The 21,515-nt window shown below is 31.2% G+C and overlaps 1 protein-coding gene across 1 annotated transcript; it reads left to right on the top strand.

Moving 5' to 3' along the window:
• Positions 1-16,550: 16,550 nt before the first annotated feature.
• On the top strand, positions 16,551-19,214 carry LOC141461086 (dynein light chain Tctex-type protein 2B-like). Its single transcript, XM_074141773.1, has 3 exons — positions 16,551-16,709; positions 18,006-18,174; positions 19,035-19,214. Exons 1-3 carry the CDS (start codon positions 16,641-16,643, stop codon positions 19,181-19,183), a joined length of 387 nt encoding a protein of 128 aa, XP_073997874.1. The 5' UTR covers positions 16,551-16,640; the 3' UTR covers positions 19,184-19,214.
• Positions 19,215-21,515: the final 2,301 nt, after the last annotated feature.

Genomic DNA, 21,515 nt, shown 5'->3' with positions numbered 1-21,515 from the left:
AGTTCACGTAATACAAATAAAAGTTAATCTGCTTCACTTTTATTTCAAATACTTTTCTATGAAAATTATTTTATTTCAGCTTCTATGAAATTTAATGAAATGGACATTTTCCGCCGCAGTTCACTTCGCAGAATAAATTAAAATCAACTGATAATTTTATTTCAAACAAATAATACAATATAAGTTGTGTACAATATAATAATACAATTTACAAGATAAGTTGAAAAGTTGAGTGAGATGAAAAGCAAAAAAGAAGTCAGATAAAAGCAAGGTACTGACAGTTTCAACAACTGTATTCCAGATTAAATTATAATTGTGATTAATAATTGTATAATTATATTATTAATAGAATTAATATTATTGTTATTATTGTAATTATAATTGTGATCCACGTACAGAGGCGTAACATTATTATTAAAACTCAATGCGAATTACTTCTCTTAAACTACAACTTTCAGACTAGTATTTGTGTAACAGTGCTAAAATGTTTTTATAAAAATACTCTGAATGAAAGCGATTATTCGAATGGAAAAGATGAGAACTCATTTTGTAAATATTGTATTCTTGCACTGGCCCCATCCTTTATTAAGGGACCAAGAATATAACGCTATCTACGCGTAAATTTGCCAATAAGTATTTCTCTTTCCTGTAAGCTGTTTTTGTTTGAAGAAGATACAGAGTATGCTACTTAAGCTGCAACGAAAACTATAACTCTTTCTCGCTTGGAATTCGCTGGTTTGTGCACTGTTTAGCTCGATACTACCATGCCAGTTCTTAATTTTAACATTTCTGAAATTGGTTACACAACTGTCTCAACTACACACTATTGGACTAGTTGTTAGCTTCAGTTTAACAGCTGACTGTCTATGTTTCAAGACAAATTCTGATGCGGTTCTTGAAGGGATTAGGGTAGTTGAAACCCATCAGATGTAATTCAAGAAGACTGTTTGCCAAACAGTTAGCAGGTACTATGGTGAAATGGGCTACATTGGCTGAATTTTGGTGAGGTTTTAATTGATATTGCTCATTTATGGCACCCTATTGCTCAGAAGGCAAGCAAAATTCCTTAACTCACTGAAATTCAATGGAGTTTTAATCCACCACAAGTACCTAATTTCGAGGACTTGTGAGAGTTAAGAGTTAACTAAAGATCATTAAAAAAGATTGTTGGGTAATCCCAGTTTAACAAATATACATTATTAAATCGGATAGAGGTGGAGCGGACAGAAAGCGGTTCTTATACCTATGTCCTTCAATCCTACAGAATAGATACCTGCACTCAAGCCAGCCAACTTTCTGGTTGATCACTTAGAGAGTTTGAGTATGATTAATTTGTATGTATAGCTATCGATCTTTCCTCACGTATTTGAATCTAAAGCTAGATTTTTTCCGCCTATTTGAAGTATAGAATGTATAATTTTTTACAAAATGAGACATCATTCTTGTAGGACGCATGAACAACTGAGGTATTTAGCGCCCGAAGAATTTTCAGCTGGCCTCAATACAGTGTTTTCTCAATAGAAACTACATAAGGCAAACGATCATGAAAGAACCGTTTCGGACCTAGAAATTTTTGCTATAAAGAAAGGACAAGACTTTATTCTAAAGCGTGGAATACTGACTTTTTAAGACTCAGATTGCGCTCACTGCAAATAAGATGTTTTAATTCAAAAAGGAGTGGCTGCTGGTAAATTCGTCTCGTATGTGACCACTATTGCGACATCACCTTTAGTTAGATAGGTATATTTAAAAAATTATATACTTTTTTTTTTAGAATGGGTCTTTAATAAACGCTTATAAATACTTAATTTTGTAAAGCATGCAATATTTATTTAATTATTAAATTATGAACTTATAATTAACGAGATTATTATGAATACTTCCAACTGAGAATGACATAGGCCAAAACTTTCTGAAACAATATTAATAAAAACAAGAATAAAAGAGATCAAAATAAGTAATTACATAACCAAACCAAATTAATCAAACAATCTGGTCTGTATAAACAAGCAAGATATAATTAAATATTTAAATCCTCTCTAAGATAAGTTATAATCTGATAATAAAATAAACACATAAACGCCCTTTTCTACAAAGACATGGAAATAAGTCAGAGAATTTGATTCCAGGTTGTAACATTAACTATTAAAACTGTCCGGTAGGACAGTTGTATAAGGGTTGATCGACAAAAAGTGCACGAAAAAGCGTAACGTTGAAAAACACCCAACTTTGACAATTTTTTTCTCTTTTTCTACAAAAGATAAAATTCCCAAATTTTCTTTAAAATAAAGGACAAACCCTCCTTTATAGATGTAATTTTTTTGCAACAACCCAGATCTAATAGTTTTCGAGAAAAAAGTTGCCGAAAATGAGCAAAAACGGCTTTTTCAAAAAATGTTCTTGTTCTTGTTCTTGTTACCTTTTTTGTAAACAACGTAACGCCTAAACGCGTGAACCGATTTTCATGAATGAGGTGTCATTCGATTCGGAATTTTATGTAGATGTGCCTTTTGGGGGTCTCGACCCTGTACATCGAATGGGAGAGGAGTTAGCCCCCTTAATGTAAGGCCCCCTCCAAAAATATTATTACTAATTACTCTGTAAATCTTGGCCCGATTTTGGTAAAATTTGGTACGATGATAGGGTTAGGGCTGCCCTACGTAACATTAAAGCGGCGATCAGCTCTTACACTTGTTAAGGGGAAGTATAGCAATCGTTTCAAATTATCGACACGTGAACCGATTTTCATGAATGAAGTGTCATTCGAATTGAAATTTTGTACAGATTTACACTTTAAAAGTCTCGACGCAGTGTCTCATAAGGAGGGGAGTTCGCCCCACCCAAATAAGGCCCTTTCTAAAACTATTATTACCAATATTTCTATAACGCTTAGCCCGATTTTGATAAAATTCAGCTCGAATAAGTGGTTAAAGCTCCTCTACGTTGCTGTGAAGTGCTATCATGCTCTTGCATCTACTAAGAGGAAGTACTGCAATCGTTTAAATTATCAATGAGTGAACCGATTTAAATCAATGAATTGTCGATTAAAAAATTTTTGCCTCTTTGCCTTTTAGGGAGAAGTACTGCAATCGCAATTTATTTTACTCCTCTTAAAAGGAAGTACTGAAATCGCAGTTTAATTTTGCTATTTACGTACAAATACCTTCCTATATTATTCAAAACGCTTTTTCAAAAAAATTGTTATTGAGGATGGTTTGGGGCACCGCAACTTTAATCAATCTTTAAAAAGATCTCTCCAGTGGTAGTTATGGTTCCGACTTAACACCTTATCAGGTTATAATGATAGAATTGCTTATTCCAAATTTTAAAAAAATCTGTAAAGCAGATATGTAACATTCCAAATAGACAAAAAGGAAAATCTATCCAAAAGGTACAAAAATCTCCTTAACAAAAACTTATAGTTTAAAATGTTAAGTATAAGGGTTGATTAAACGCCAAAAGGTACCCAAATCAGCGAGAACCCGACATTTCATTAATATTTAAGTAATTCTACTGCATTAATTTTCATTAATAAGTTATTTTTTAGAATTTATTAGATGTCACAGACCCTTATGCTGGCCATTTTCGACTACAAAATATATGTTCAAGTAGCACTGTAGATTGACTGTAATATCTAGTTATTTATAATAATCAAATTACTAATTACAGGTTAAAAAGAAAAACGTTATAAAAAATATAAAAAAAATATGAGGCTAAAAAATTCAAAACCTTTTTTAGAAAATGCTTACACCAACATACATCAATGATTTTGTTTATTTTATTTATTTATTTTTATTTTTAAATAAAAATCGTCGGTTTAAGTTCATTCTTCGATTAAAGCAATTGTTATTTTGTGAAGTAGTCAAACGTTTATAATAATAGGTAATAATTATCTGGCTTTATCGCAAATAATGTAGTTTTCTTCCATTACATACTCAATGTAGGTATTCATCCCACAATGTTGTATATATGTAATATAAAGTAAATAAGATATGCATATTTTTAGGACAGCTAATTATTCCAGTATTTTACTATAAGTAAAATTAGGGGGACTAAATTAAATTACAATTGAGAAATGAATAATTGTTGTTGAATAATCTACTTGTTATTAACTGTGTGTTATTTGTGCTCACGAATATTTCGGTAAGACGAATTCAAGACAGTAGCCAACTCTAACTTTGTCTTTTTCTACTTTAACATGCATGTACGTATATGTGATTTATCATAATTATAACAAAAAAATATTATGAATGAAGTGGTCAGCATAAGGGTCTGTGACATCTAATAAATTCTAAAAAATAACTTATTAATGAAAATTAATGCAGTAGAATTACTTAAATGTTAATGAAATGTCGGGTACTCGCTGATTTGTGTACCTTTTGGCGTTTAATCAACCCTTATACTTAACATTTTAAACTGTAAGTTTTTGTTAAGGAGATCTGATATCGGCGGTGAAAGCTGAGAGAGTTGCAATAATTTAATTCTAGCACAATTTTTTCTAAAGTTTGAAAAAGAATAAGTGTTTGCTCACTGTGGTGTATGGAGTAGTTTGGAAATAGTGTTTTGACATTTTTTTTTTTTTTTAATTTTCATGAAGTAGAATAAAAACTAATGCCTACCTGGAGAGAAATAAATAATTGTAATAAATTAAATCAAATGTCAGGTGCATAGTTTAGTCAGAGTACTGAATTCATGTCTTCATATTCACTCTAATAAATATGAGTCTAGTTATAAAAAAGTTTTTACTAAAAACAACTGAGACAGTTTAATTTAGCCATCTGTGGTTAACAGGTGAGAATGGCTGGAAGTGAAAGTGGTTTGGGAGTGTCTATTTTTTCGCTGAAAATGCGGTTGTTTTAGTGTTGGTCACGTTGGAGTTACTGTTTTTGGTAATGCTAATAAATCAAAGAGGAAATAGTGGTGTCTGTACGGCTACGAAAAAATTTTCTTGTATCAAAAATAAATAAGAGTGTATTTATTGTAAACAAGAAATAATAGTACAGTAATGCCTATTTTTTACAGGCAGGCTTTACGTCCAACTAACGCTCGTGCGTCGTGGTCGGAGGCTATGATAACAAAAAGTATCGCCTACGCTATCATGCTAACTATTCACCACTGCCAAACTTTTTGAACATAATGTAAACTTTGCATACATATCCAATAGTTGAAACTTTCAGAATGTTTACTTCCTGCGTGACTGTTTAATTAAAAACAGACCTCAGAATGGTGCTGATATTTTCATCGTTTTGCATGTATCTTGTTGATTAATAAATAAACAGATTGGCATACTGTTATTAATTTAACTTTTAATTGAAAAAAACTCTATTCGTTTTATTTAAAAAATATGCGTAATATTCTCTAGTTACAAGGAAACATTATGGTAAAATCTATTACTTTTATTTTGTATTAAGATTGTTTATTCCTGTAACATTAACAAATTATTGTAATTTTGGGTCTACGCTTTATCACAGCTTATGGAGATAAAGTTGTACAAATAGACTTCAAGAGCTTCACATGACAAAAAAGTAGTGATGTGTCTTTCAGTATTAACTCCTCACACCCTAGAAGTAGTGAAGTAGGTCAATTGCACCATATACCTATTTGCCACCTTCCTAAGCTCGGCCATTTGGAAGTAGGTTCTAACGGCTGAATACCGAAGAAGCTCTTGGTAAAGGTATGTGTACGCTCTCAAGTCTAATCAAAGAAGACGATACTCTGACCTCACAGAATGTTTACTTAAAATCAGCAGCATAATAACTTGTCATGACATCAAGAACTATACAAAATATTGATTTAAAAAAAAAATCCAATATTTTTAGTGTTAGTGATGTTGAATAAGAGTAAATTTGGAACATTGTAATATGATTATTAAGTAAAAAGTTAATCAGTTGGAAACCCCATTAGATAACTCATGCAAAATTAAAATAAAAGTACGAAACAAATAAATAAAATTGGCCTGGAAATGCTGACATTATTTAATGCTCAGCAGTGTTCTAAAAGAAAAAAACAAAACAAGTAATGTGAAAATATGATTGTCTAGTTTATAGCGGCAGAAGCTCTCTTAGTCGGCGTGGAAGTACCTCCAGTCTGCACCAGCTATAAATTGTCATTTCTGTGATGGCTACTAGACTTCTTCTTCTTTTTTCTACAACTTGCCAGAAATACAGAATACTCTTAATTTTAGGAAATCTCTTGAATGAACGCTGCAATTTAAAAATTTAGATTTTAGATATGTCTTAATTTTCTTGTTTATTTGTTTCATATTTCTAGCGATATTAAATAATAATATGAAAACTAACCCATCTTTTGTACAAGAAGAGCATGAATCTGACCAGACTTCCAGAAGGATCGATTCACGGTAATTAAAGTCTTACATGGAACGAATTGGATACATAATATCCACAATATTTATAATTTTGTTTAATTAATATTATATTTTAAATATTGTCAGGTTGCTACAACAAAGCATGAACTTTTAGAGGTAAAAGCTGTTGTTGCAACTCTTAATCCCGTAAATTCATTTTCTAATAAATTAATAAAGACAGTTGAAGAAATAGAAAGTGTAAGAAATATTATTTTATAAACGCAGAAAAAGGTATTTATGGGTAGTTGGAAGAAATGGCCTCAAAAAGGGTTAAAGTGTTACAAGCCCTTGCTGTTTGTAAGCTGACCGCTTATCGAACCACATAACTATGTATTTATGGAGGACATATATCAGCAAGAAAGTCAGCCTTTAGTTGTTCGTCACTCAATCAAATTCTGGTGGGTCTTTAATGCTAGAATTAACAGCAATTAGCAGGAAAGAATGCTCTTTAATACCCTACGTCAGGCGATCAAGGGTTTACATTGTAAGAACCCTTATTTTTTTTTATCTCTTTTTACCAATCGAGCGACCATTTTAATATATTTTTACAAATGCTGGGAGTGAGAGAAAAATAGTATTTTTACTTATGACGAGGTTCGAATATGTGTTCGCTTATTTGACCTCTGATCTTAACGGATGTCTAGGTTTTGATATACTTTGATTTCTGGAATTCTTTAAATTTAATAATCAAGCTGACTTTTCAAAGATTTAAGTTCTATTAACAGAAAAATCGTCGTTAATCAATATTGTGCGAACTTTTATAAATTATTTCTATTATTGAGAAAATCTTCTGTTCAATTACATAACACTGATAGTGATGCATGTGTACAAATTTATTTCGCTACATAAAAATTAACTCATCTAATGTCGCATTGGCTTTACTTATCTTTGGGCTCCCTGCTGCAAAAACTTGCAGCTACTCATTATATACTGATTAAACGTCTACCGAATGAACAAATATTGTAATTGACTCAAGGTCCTTCACAACATCATTTGGTTTGTCCATCAATTTTAATCAATTCAATACAATAGATGAAAAGTCAATTTGAAACACTACCATAGTTTTATTGTTCGATACTTGGTCCTAGATTTTATTTAACGCACACGCGCTAATAACTTACATAAAGAGGAGATGTGTGATGTTAAATTTGATAAGACATCTTGAGTAGGCACATGCACGTGAATAGTAGACCGTCACATCAATTAAAATTTTCATCTTACTTAATTATTATAATTTTTGTTTCGAACTGAAGAGTACTGGTTCATATAATGAATTGCTGGTTTCAATCAAATTAATATTAAACAAACAAGCAGAAAAACCAACAACCAGAATATGTTTAGATAAATTTACAACTAAAATTTATATTTTATTAATTATATTACATTGTAACTGGGTGTTTGCCCTTATTGAAAATAAATGAAATTATGTGAAGTACAAACAAGAAATTAATGCATAAATTAAAAATTGATAAATGCATTTCAATTGTTTCTGCACTATTCCACTATTCATATCAGACTATCTGTTCATCGCGAATTTTTTAATTGCTGAATCCAATTAAATAATATATCATCTATATCTTTACATAGTTCAAGATATGTTTAGTGGTGCATTCTGGTGGTGATTGTACTAACAGTTTCAAAGTGGATAGATTTTTTTTCTTTCACTCTGATAAGAGTAGGATGGTATGTGGAAATAAATTAAACCTAATAGATGTGAATAAAATACATATGTTTGTGGGTATTAGAGAAGTGAATTAAGATGTTTATTGAAATTACACTAATTATAATTATAATTCTGATTACTAATTCTTTAATCTTCATCATTTTTTTTAAATCCTAATTTTTTTTAGGAGACATCTTTTAAAAACGTTTCTAGGTCAAATAACTTTTTTTTACCACTCTCATTAAATATAAGAGACCAAAACAGTGGAGTGTACACCATTAAAGAAGCTTACTACATTGTGTGTGTAGGTAATAAGCCAAATATATATACATATATAAGAAGATATATACGAAGATTTTGGTATTAGTGTCTCTGTAAAACTTTTGTTGTATATTTCTTCATGTGTCCAACACCGCAAGAATAATGTGGCGGCGATAGGGTAGGACACTAGCAGCAGGTACATTACTCTTGTAGCATGGTAAGTTCTCTTGCAGTCCTCCTGAAGGCATTAGTACAAGTACTTAAGTTTAATGTCTTTAGAAGAACAATCTACATGAAGTTGGCTAGGTCGGTCTCCTACGCAAACATGGCAAAGTACGGTTGCAATTTTAATCTGGTTATTAATAGGCTATAGTTAGAAATCGCAGTCCAAACATCTATATATTTATTTTACTCATTATTTGTATTTAAAGATTTAAATTTCATTTTATATAGCTTAATATCTACCTATTTAACAATTTCATTTAATTGTGGATTTTAGCAAAGATAACGTTAAGCACTTACCAATGTCCACTCACTCTATATCTTTTATTTTAAATTAAGATTCAAACATTTTTCACTAGCAGTAAAATTTCAATTGGTAGAAAAATATTTAGTTTCAGATGTTATTTCCTTAAATTTAACACGTTTTGAGAAGCAGCGTAAAAGAACTATTCTATATGTTATATCCAATTCGCTTCATTGCAATTTTTGTTAAGGTTTGCTGAGTAATATTCTCAAGAATAATTATCCAATAACTAATGATTCAAAACTACTTTAAAGTGCACTTAAAGTTTCGTCGGTCAATCATCAAATTAAACTGCTCACAGTTTCAACTGGAAATTTCCCAGAAATATATATTTTAAAATACCTGCACTCTGGACTCTTCCAGATTATTCTGACTGTTCAGAAGTGTGAGACTAGCCGTTTTCTCCAGAGATAATCCTATCCATTACAGAGTTAAGTTTTGAGCCTATCTAAGATCTACTTTCTTAGATATAATAAATTTGGAATCTTTATAGGGTAGATGGATCCTACCTTGATGCGCAGTTGTTAGTTGGTTTCCATTTCATCAGTCTGGGGAGAAGGTTTCATGTTTATCATTTTTCTGAGAGAAATCTAAGGAAGCAAGTCTAACTGAATAACACTGGTGTGGAAGTGCAATAGTCGTGTGCATTTATTTCCGTTCATTTTGTTTTGTCTCATTTTTTCGCACCATCTTGAGTAGTAGCAATGATCGGTTTGCTGTGGGAAAATAAAATGTCAGTTTTATCCATAAACAGAATTTTATCCTTTGAGATGCTTATCTTTAAAGAAATGGCTGGAAATGCATAAGGTCGAGCTTTCGACCTAGGGATTAGGTCAACTTTAGAGCTTATTGATAATATAATATTTTTAAATTATTATAAGGTTGATGTATCTTCTGCCCTATCTGGTTATGAACTCATACTACTAGAGTTTCTAGCATTTAACAAAAATTGTATTTTCTACAAAATTTTCTCAAACCGCAATCGAGGAATTGAAACTGTGCAAAAAAAATCCGTATACACCATAAAAAATTGTTTCAGTGTCAATAGTTTACTTCAACTTTTGAATTTTAATTATATATGAAATTTTGGAAAGTATTATGCAAGTAAATGAGCTTGAAATAACACTTAATTGTGGGGTTAAACTCTCAAACAGCTGTTTTCCTGACAGAAGGATCTTCCTGATAACAATAAAAGTTTCAGATCTACATGTGTGCAATGAGCATTGGCAGCGTTTAAGAAAATCTTTGGAGCAATTTTCGAGACAATTCTAAAATCCTAAAAAAAATAATTCACCAAAGTGGCGTTTCCCATTCACTGACTTTGCCCAAAAGCTTGAATTTTTAAAATGGCACTTTGAGTAATGTTTGTAAACACCCTTAAATAATACAAGCAAACACACATAAGCCAATTTTTAATTTGTTTATCTTAAAACAGATACAAGAAAACACGAAAAAGCACAACTCCTGTTGAAAGAGAATGTGAAAAAGTGTTGTTCAGAGTTGTGAGTTTTGCAAAGAAAGCCTTCATTGTTCTCGTGTTTAATTTTTACAGTTCAGCTTTATTTTTCACCATTTATCGCTTTTCCATTAATTTTCTTTTAGAGAAATGTTAAATAGTTTAGAGAAACCGTTCAAACCCTATTAAACTCTTGCCCAAGTTTTGACCCTTGATTGGCCTTTAAATTATCTTAAAGCACTTAGCAGCCCAAATTATTTAATGCAACTTAATAAGATAAGTTAATTTTCTTAAAGTAATTAATTGGTTCTCCCTTCAGAGTCCTGAAGGTATGCACCAAACTATACTGTAATAATATATATTTCTCGACCAACAAACATTTATTTCGTTTATTGTAAGCTAAATGAAACCTTTTTTTTTTATTTAAAAGTCCCATCCATTTTCCCAGCAATGTAATTTTTAGCATATTTACTAATTATTTTCATTAAATGCGTAAAAAAGGAAAGAGACGCTTAAATAATACACAGCTGTGTTTTAGGGCTCTAATATTATTAAATGTATAAATATTTTTTCAGTTTAGGAGTTTTTCGTAAATTACTCTCACAATTATCCAAATTAATTTATTCCTCATTAGCCATTTTCATATAAACGTAAATTAGGTTTACCTCATTAAATAGTACACAGTTGATAATATATCCATTTAAATATTTTTTCAATTATAGAAGCTATTCCTTCTCAAGGACATGAACAGATTAATTGGCTCAATTACCCAACACTTAACCAATGAAAAATTGTAAGAATAGATCATTTTTGTTTGGATTGAATGGTAAAAGTATAAGAAAACAGTGTTAACTAATAATTTTTTATGATAATTTTGTTTTTAAATCCACAAGTTAGTTTTATTTAACCGAATTACATGAAACGGTTGGTTAAACTTTCAGAGGCTGCGGTTGCAGATTAGTGCCAGATAGTTAAGGTAACGCTCAGGTATTCAATCCTTTTTCTAAAGTTTTATAATCTAAATGAGAGAAATAACAGATTATGAACGTTCAAGTATGACTTTTCTCCTATGATTGCTCATGCTTATTTAAAAAAACATTTTAATAACACAATTTTTAAAGAAAGAGTAATTTAGAAAAGTTAGCCATCAATTCAGAAGACATATTCATGCCAATATAAACATATTAATTGTTAAAAATTTACACGCTTAATTGACGGATTCAGTTTATTATTTTTTTACACATCAGTTTATTACTTCAATTGAATTAATAGATGCATGTTCGTGTAGCTGTGTGGTTTGTAGGCGTGGACAGAATGCATGTTGCTTTTTATATTTTCTTTATTCTATTGCAGATAACTTATACACTTAATTCAAAAACCATCTCAGTGGATGTTGCAGAAAGGGTGCTGATTAGTTGGATCACTAAGAGAGGAACCTCTTTTTCACAATAGACCATTTTGATCTAGGAAGTCTCACATCGCAAACAAATGATTTCTTTTCGCAATAAAACAAGGAGTAAGAGACCGTTCCTTTTTGTCACAATCTAAACAGATTCTGTCACTCTATGGTGGAATTTTACAGTGTTCTTTAAAAAGTTATATGACCAGATTTAAAATAGGGCGCAGGCACTTAGCCGACCTGAGGTCGCGAGTTTCTTGGCCAGTGATCAGTGGGTGGGTGAGCCCTTCACCTTAACCAGAAAAGAATAGTGCGAAACATGCGGGCTCTAAGCAACCACCATCTCCATCTCAAAAGCGCCTACGACCGTAGAAGTCAGAGGTATCTCCCAGAGGGATCAGCTCCTTCGTTCAGATGTGCCCAAATGTAACTTTAACTAGCGGATATCCCAGTCTAGAAACTTAACTCAAAAAACTAATACCTGATTACTCTTCTGACCATGGAAATAAATCAGAGACTTCGTTTTTCTCTCCACCAAGTTTTCCTGTGTCCTCTTTCCAACATAACTAAGTTCCAGTAAACCTAACTAAGGCGGCACTCGATGAATGTAATTTATTTATAAAAACAAGTTCCTTATTGTCTACCGCAAAAATAGGACGGTAAATTATGCGAGCAGTAGAACTTGTAAACTAAAGACAGTACCAAATCTATCAAGTATTCCTCCAAAAAAAAAACCGAAATCTTTTTACAAATAAAGATTCGATGGAGTAATCAGGTAAAGAGTTGAACTTTATTCACCTTAACAGGTGAAAAGTTGAACAGGGCAGCCACCTATCATGTGAGATAAATTTGAACCCAATTAAATAAACTTTTCTCTATTTTTGAAACTTGAAGGGAATGGTCATTAATTATTACTTTGAATTGTATTTTTGTATTTTAGAGGCATTGATTTCTAAAGTGAATGAAATTCCTTCATTTCCTCGTGTAGGTTGGTCTAAATCCTTCCTCTCCTCATGAAGGAACTTTGAATTTTAATATCCTCTCACTAAATTATGTCAGCTATATAATTTATCTATTCCATGAACGTGGCCGTAAATTTAACAGCTTCATATCCCTATTCTAAACACTGATTTCATGGACTGCGATAGAAATTCACAGTTCTATATCTGCAATCCCCTTATCAGTAGCAGAATAACTTATTAAATTAATAGCTACAGGTAGAACAGCAATGTTCACCAGATTATCTCTGTAATACAGTAATAATAATTTATCTGATTATCAATAATAAAACGATTGCTCTGACTTCTGAGTGAGAGAAAGTACTGCAATAGTGTCAGAATGTGAAATTTAAGAAGTAAATGATTGACGATCTTATAACAAGAAAAAAATATATTTATATCTTAGCCAATAGTCTGTTTGTGTATGCTGTATGAGAACAGAAGATCCAAAAGGCTAAAAAACGCTGAAACCCCAAGGTCTTCATTCCAATTTCCATTAAAATTTCTTTGATGCTATGTTTTTAGCTGAATTCCGTCAAACGAAATACTGCGGAAATGATGTGACATTTATACCATGTGTGGAAAGATCCAAATAATTTTTTTTTAAAAAAAAACCTTAATCTATTTATTTGTCAAAAAAAAAAAGTACTATTAACTAGCGTTAATATTGTAAGCTGAAACTACAAAATTAATTCGCTCTTAAATGATTAAATCAACATATCCAGCAAAACTATGATTAACTTTCAAGATTTGATATTTTAATATCTAGTCTATAAATACTTACTTACCAAAACTTAATGACATGTTTGTTACAGTGGTTTAAAAACTTGGCAAGCCTTTGTACATCACTAAAAATTAATATTTAGTGGTAGCACATCATTGTGTTCAAGTATAGCTGGAAATTGATACATCGTTAAACCTTTAGTACCGAATGGTTTGGTTTTGATTAACGGATTTAGGTACTCGGGTCTGTAACCACTACTCACAAACTCTAAATCACATGAATCAACCAAATCTGATTGTTGAGGTCATACATCACAGTCTAAAAGCAATAAATTATTACAGTATTGTGGAATTTAAATGCAAAATTTATTTTTAAAATTGGTGATTTCAGAAATGTTGATAAATATTCTTTAGGTTTTTTAATTATTTAATTTTAGTAATACCATATAGATACATACACCAAGGATGCGAGAGTGCTTAATTATTTTATTTTATTTTCTTACATTATTACTTTCTTCAATAAATAACTGTAGATGTAGTGCATTATTTGCTATTTTACAGAAGTGTCGCAATCGCGAAGATCGTTTTGTAGATTATAAGGAAACGGGCTACGAGTATTGGATAATGGATGTAGATTTAGTAAATTAGAAAATACAACTATCAGCGATTGTAGAAGATTTATTTCAGTGACAATAATACTAATAAAAAAAATAATGATTTTTTAAGAATAAGTAATATCAAGTGGTAATGGTTCTTAATAAAAATTACTGCTCAAGCTCCGGTATGAATTTGCCTTGTTAAATTCCTCTTCAGTTAGTTAAATATTTTTAACACTTTTTAAACTGAACGTTAGGTTCAATCAGGTGGTTTATTCCAATTTTCTCTTAAAGCCGTTTACCTTTTGATCAACATTGTTCTTTCGATGGGTTGCATAGTAGGGCGTCGACAGGTTCGGCAAGCGTTACTACTAATCGTACATTATGATGAGAATTTCTCGATTTTTTCAAAGTTCTATATCTACCAACTTGACATGATACTATACCAAATTTAGAGCTTACCAGAATCTTGTAAAGACTGTGGATAAAAGTAATGTGGCTGCTAACTTCACCTATGCAGCAAACTTGACTAAGTCCCGTAATATAATTATGTCTGAATTATTAGATTCTAGATAATAATTGGAGCTATATTCCAAAAACAAAAACAAAAAAGTATAAATAAAATACAAATGAACAGTGAAAATGCGTATACTGCATTCAAACGTGGAGATCCCGGATTCGAATGACTCAAATGACACAAGTGATCCGAAACATACAGAATAATTTACTGTTATCTAAAGAAAACTACTAGTTTTATGTCTCTTATCCGTAATATCAGGGCAAGAATGATGCATTTCCCAATTTAAAGTATGCCGACTTATTCTACGGCAAATGCTGAAAATATAATTAATATTTTACATAATGAGTAGACATATAATATTTTGTATTTATGGTTAGGATATTTTAAAATTTAACCGCTTTGATACAATTTAACGTTCAAATTTTTCTTATGCTATTTATTATTCAAATTTGTATCTTGCTGCTTATTACATATAATTCTTTAAATATGTGTATTTAATTGGGGAAGAACTTTTTTGAACTCACTGAACTTGTTTATTTTGCTTTTAACTGAAATTCATGACATTGCAAGAGCGAATGAATTTATCCATATTCAGCCATATCCTTAGCCACGGACAATAAATCTAATATATATAGATATAACAAGTGACTTTTTCCTCAACTATCGTTCTGAAAATATTTTGTTTAAATAAAATTACAAAATCCTTTTCACAGCTGCAGCAGTAGTAGTAAAAATAGCAAAAAGGTTATAAAGGTTTAAAGTATTGTATGAGTGCCTCTTGGAAAATTTTTAGTGATAAAGTGTATAGCACTTGACCCAGGTGAATCACTATCTCCCTACACTCAACTGGGTGGGAATATGGTTCGAAAACTTGAACTTAAGAGCTGAATATACGCCATCGTACACTTTATTCATATCCACTATTTCAGCTCTGTTTCAGTGATTAAAGTGAAGTATTCTATTCATTATTTCATATTTTCTATTTCTATTATCTTGTATTGCTCCCAACATAAAAGACCTTAATTTTTCTGTTTCTTCTTTAATTTTTTGCCTCAGCGAAAATGTCAACTAAAGAATTATTTAAATCTTCATACTCGACTAAAGTGAACAGAACTCAACAGGCACATCCGAGAGCTTAAAAGACTACTAGACAACTAGTTTCCTAGAAAACAAGACTTTATTTGTGTAAAAAATGAGGCGTTGAATTTGGTGTACAATAAAACACTGAAAACTACAAAGAATCCACAAAAATTTACTCTAAAATTTTTCGCTCCATTCTAAATCACTAAACAAATCATTCCTACTGACCTAAAATTTCCTTTTGTCACAAAGTTTCACAAACCCTGTAAGAAAACTGCAATTTAAGAATTTCAACCCAATCTACTAAAATCTTTTTTCCTTGGAAATTTCCAAATAATACTCCTAGAAGTCTTCCCAATCTTCAAAATTTCCAATTACATTAACTAAGGTAAATTTAAATTCATCATTATGTTAATAATTGTTATATAAGCAATCACTAAAATTTGTTTTCAATGTTTTGTGAGTGTAATAGTGTAGAATTGGGCGATATCCGGGTCGAATGGCTGAATATGGAATTGAAAACATGATCCACTTTAAAAATATCAGCGTATTTGATATGATCATTAAGCTCTTACGTGAAGACTGAGAGACGTTTGACTTTAGTTAGAACTTATTGTGTGAATTACTCAGCGAGTTTAGTAGTTTCGTGTGACCTGGGATCTAAATGTCAGTAAAGTTATTTGTGCTGGCCTGGACTGTTCCAGAAAACAGTCTGTTAAGTTTAGAAGCGATGAAATAAGTTTGGAGTTCGATTACGGAGGAAACTGTTAGCATTTTAGTCAGCCAGCGTTAAGCTTTGAAAGTACTGAAAGTTTTGTCGAAAATCACTAGCTTAAACTATTCACATTATAGCTTTTAAAACATTAGTTATTGTTCTTATTTAATTTCTCGACTGATAATTTAAATAATGTTCACTGTATTTTTTTCCATCCATCACAGTAAAAGAATTGTAAAAATATATTTATTTATTTGAGAAAGTTTAATAATACGTTTATTTAAATCAGCTGGACATGTATTAAATTTACTTAGTTTTGTTGTAAAATGTATTTCCACCATGGATGATGAAGAACCGGAAATTTTGACTCCACCAGAAGAAGATGAATGCTCTCAGTATGATTTCGGAGTGAGTAATGCATTAAATGCAAAATTACTAGCCAATTTTAGGATTGTAAGACACTTATTTGTTTAAAGGGTGTTCTGCAGTTGAATCAGTGTTCAACTTCATATGTAATTGCCAATCATCCCACTCTCAACCCCTGATACCCTCTTTTCTTAGAAACATTTTCTTAGAAAAGCATTATAAAAAAAGGACCTTGTAAGTTGCGAACAATCTATAGACGTGTTTCATGAAAAGTATGCACAATGCACGTTTAAGTTCGATCCAAATTACTTGATCTCCTTCTCAATGTGGCCCAAAAACCTACAACTAGTTGGGCATAGGATTTAAAGCAAACTGTAGTTACATGTTACCAGTAAACAATTCAAACTTGTGAAGCTACCCTGTTTCAATCCAGTTTGATTAAAGGACGTTTGGAAAAGCGTTAAAATAAGCTGGTGAAACAAATTTGGGGGTTATTTACTTGTAACTTAGCTTAACCTTAGCTGCCAAAATTGCCGCTGAAGTGAAGAGCATCTCTCGATCTTCTGCGATCCAGTTAATCTCCATCCATCAGACCAAAACCTGCCATCTCCTCCTCAAGTTCGTAACGTCACTGCCGCCTCAACTGGAAACGTTCTTATTTGCCCACCAGAGACCCAATCTGTTGCCCTAAGTTTCCACTTCATTGAGCTCATTGTCATAACATGGCGCATCCAGACTAATTTCATGGGCTAACTGTTATTAGTATAAATTATATATAAATAGTAATCTTGCATTACACCCTGACCTTGCAAGGATAGTGTTGGAGACACCAACCATATGATTGAATAAATGGGTGGCATTAGTCTTTATAAGCTGGGATGACCAAAGAGATGTCAAGTTTAAAGCATAAGCTCTAAATACAAAATAATACAGTTATTTTATGCTTCAAGTTTATAAAATGTGAGAGCTAAACCTGTTTGTACACAAATTGTTGGTAACTTGAATAGAGTTCTGTAATTTACGAACTGATAGGCTAAAATCTACAATCTTAACTAAAACTATTTCTTCTATTTTAAATTTTATTCTTTTAAGATTTAATTGATATGTTCTATTAAATGCAGAAATCTCTTGACTAGGTTTATGCCAGCTGCCAACAATACTCCATGAACTTCTGCTGGCATAAATTGTATAAAAAATAATTATATTTCTTTAAGCAGATAATATCTGTCGATATTGTTAAATGAATGTTTCAAAAAACATTTTTAATTTGCTTACTTTTCTTTAATGATTAATGTTAGTAAAATCTGGATTCTTACAAATGTTTTCATTACTTTCTAGTCTACAATAGAGAGCAGTGAGGTTGAAAAAAAAGTGAGTGAAGCGGTGAAACAAGTTTTGAACAATGATTTGCCGTGGGAACCAGATCAGTTAAATTCTTTGCTACAATCGCTGGATGAAACCATTCATGAGAAGCTTAAGGCACTCAATAAATATTACAAATTCCTTAGTACGGAGTATTTTTTTGATAAGTATTACTGCTTGGTATAAAACTGAAATAATAAATAATAAAATTTCTAATGCATAATATGGAATAGGTTAATGCATCAAAGCGCAATTTTCTTTGTAAGGAGCGCATTACAAAGGCAGTTCTTCTTTATGAAGCAAATTTTTATCTTCACGGAAGTATACTCATCCTCGTTATAGGTTCTCGTTATTTCACTGGTTAAGGTTCTCGTTATTGTTCTGTACTTCCTATCTTCCTGCTTGACCGCGTTCAAACAAACAGCAAATATAACTGTTATTTCGTTTTGTGCACCACAGGATCTAAATACATTATTATCTAATATTGCGCAAATTTACTGAATTTCTTTTTCAATTATTATTTACTCTATGGCAACATTGTCTTTAAACTTAGATCACTGATCCATTGAAAATACAAAAATTTATAACAAATCTGGAAAATAACAGGGATAGAATCTGTGGACCATTATCAGGCGCAGGCGGATAATTTGAGAATATATTAGTATTATTACAGTTTGTCGGGGGAGCTCTAACTAATCAGTTATGTCCAGATCTTAAAATCCAAAAATGATAGACTGAAATAGAGAATATGCACTAGGATCTAGAGGAGACTATACTTTATCACATTCGTAAATTTACGGAACAATTAGTAGCATTATTTGGATATACAGTAACAGATCTCTGTACCCGAAAATGCAACATGTGTGGCCCATAATAATCTCTGCTTAAAGACCAATCTAAAATTGACATCTTGATACTAACTTAGCGCACTTAGAACATTTATGATTATTTAGAGTCCTTTTTAGTATACTCTGAGGAAATACTAAAGTTGATGAATTGTTCCAGTTTATTTAGCTGTTGGTCCCAATATTGGAGCTGGAATGGATATGAGTGTGGTGGCTTTTTGGGAACAAGAATATGATGGTTACGTCAGAACCAGTTGGAATAATGCAAACATACATATCTGGATTATTGTTTTCTGGATTAGAAATTAAATGTATATTAATTAAAGTTTTGAATATTTTATTTCCTCTTTTTATTTTAGTTCTATTTTTTTCTTTGTTGGCAAAAAAACAAGTTTAAAGATCTTTCCACACCGAAAACTATTTTAAGCGCGTATTTTCCAAAAACTGATGGATCAATTTTACAATTGAAGTTATGATTTTTTTAGTACCCAAAATAATATTTAAGTTTTCCTATTTTTGTTTTTGTAAATTATATCAGTAGGAATTTAGTTTGAAAGTGTTCCAGAGTTTTATAACTCATATGGTCTCCCAAGTGCTTTCTAATATTATGACACTGTTGCTTAACCTCATACAAGATCAATCTTAGTCTAAACTGTGACACTGGTCATGACCTCATGGTCATGAAGAAGTCACGAAATAATATCTCTAATATGCTAATATTTAGTTTAAACGAAGTTTTCATTGTTCCTGAAGTTTAGAGCCTTCTACGTGTTCATTTAAAAAAAATTATTTTCTATAGCAATTTGTGTCTTCTGGTCCGGTAATTTTTCAAGACAAATGTTTTTAGCGCCTCTCTCTCACTTGATAAGTGTGTGGTCAGGATGTAGGAAATATAAATAAAACTAAAAATTGCAGAAAGCTCAATCTTTAAACTGATTGAAGAAATACTTGCAAAAACATGATCTAGTGATAAGAAAGTTCTTAGCCTAGAATAAATGCGTAGCATCAACAGTTGTTGATTAATGGAATATTTGCAATTAAGTGAGAATCAAACAAAAACACATTAGAAGATCATTTAAAAATTTGTTAGGCTCAAATGTAAATAAAAATGTAAAATTCGATGTTTTTTACTTAAGACGTTTTATAATTACTAATAAACATTCTCTTGTTTTCAATTTAAGGTAATTCAATTTAAAGTAAATTTACTTCTTACTAACATTATAGGATACATTACATAGCATACGTTTTGCATCTTTGTAGGTGGAAATGTACAAGATGCTTCCAATTCGGTTTCACCTATAAGAAGCATAGAATTAAAGAAATTCTGTTATTACGAATTGATAGTGAAAAATTGAACCTGAAGGAAATGCTGGTGGTTAGACTGCCAGAGGAAAGTACGTTAAAAATAAGAAGAATGAAGAATTGAAAGAGTGCAAGAGATGGTAAAGGTTTTTTTTACCTTTGACATCCAATATGAGTTTTAGTCCCTAGAGGCACAGCCAGATGAGATCTCACCTTACCTTAATATAGGATTTCTCGCAGTTCCTACTGCCTAGACCATCCTCTCACCTGCCAGTTGAACCATCACCACTATGAGTAAAAACTCCTGGAGTTACTTCCTATTTACCTCTTATCGAGTTATCGTTAGAAAAGAAGCATTTCTTTGCATTCCAAATGTCAACGAGAATGTCAACAGAAAAAGAGAAAACGTTCTAATATACTTGTGAGTATATATACGAGTATATATGTATAACTTGAACGCTTAGTAGTAAATGTTCTCTCTACAGTTTCTAAGAGGCTCATTGCGTTGAAACGATGAATTGTAACTATTTAATTAATAATAAAATAGGGTGATGCTAATCAAGAATATTTTATTTTTATTAAATATCTAAGATCATATAATTCAACTGTGCCTGTATGCGTTCATTTTGATAATCTGTTAAAATATTTATTTGGCATGAACAGTCGGTTAGGCCTAATCCCTGAAGGCTTTTCCAGTACATTTTATGATAAGTGTTGCAAACTGCAAACCTGCTGAATTAGCAATTTAACGCGTTACACAAATAAGTTCTTTCATATAATATACTCTATATATTATAATATAAATATAATATATATATTCACAGATGTGTACGTATACATATTGGATGGCTGAATATGTCTACATAATATCTAAAAAATAGAGTTCATTTAAAAGATTATTAATTTGAAAACTTATATCGATAAGTTTGTGTTATATGCATGAAAGGCGACAAGAAATATAAAATTAAAAATATTTGGGGTCAAGGTTAAAAAAAATTGGATCGACAATATTTATCTAAGATTATGCATGTCTTTATTATATTTTTATGGTCAGTATTTAGTTTGGAAACATTTATTATCCAGATTTTCAGGTTTGTGATAATTATTTCTCAAAACGTTTGTAAGAAATTTTGTGATTTATCAATGTTATAAAAAATTAAATGCTAATACAAATTGTAAAACTGTAATCAAAATATCCACATGCTTGGAATTTTAATTTTGAAGGATTTCAAGTTTATACGTTGAAAAAGGTAGTTAATCAATAATTAAAAGTACCTACTTGTTTTTTTTTCGAACTCTTTCGACCACATCGAAAAGTCTCTCTAATGCAACCGATGGA

The sequence above is a fragment of the Rhodnius prolixus genome, unplaced genomic scaffold (assembly GCF_049639745.1).
Source record: "Rhodnius prolixus isolate KJV_2025 unplaced genomic scaffold, Rpr scaffold_1, whole genome shotgun sequence".
Classification (NCBI taxonomy): Eukaryota; Metazoa; Arthropoda; class Insecta; order Hemiptera; family Reduviidae; genus Rhodnius; species Rhodnius prolixus.
Note: the sequence above shows the minus strand (reverse complement) of the source record. Positions and strands in the feature narration are given on the sequence as shown.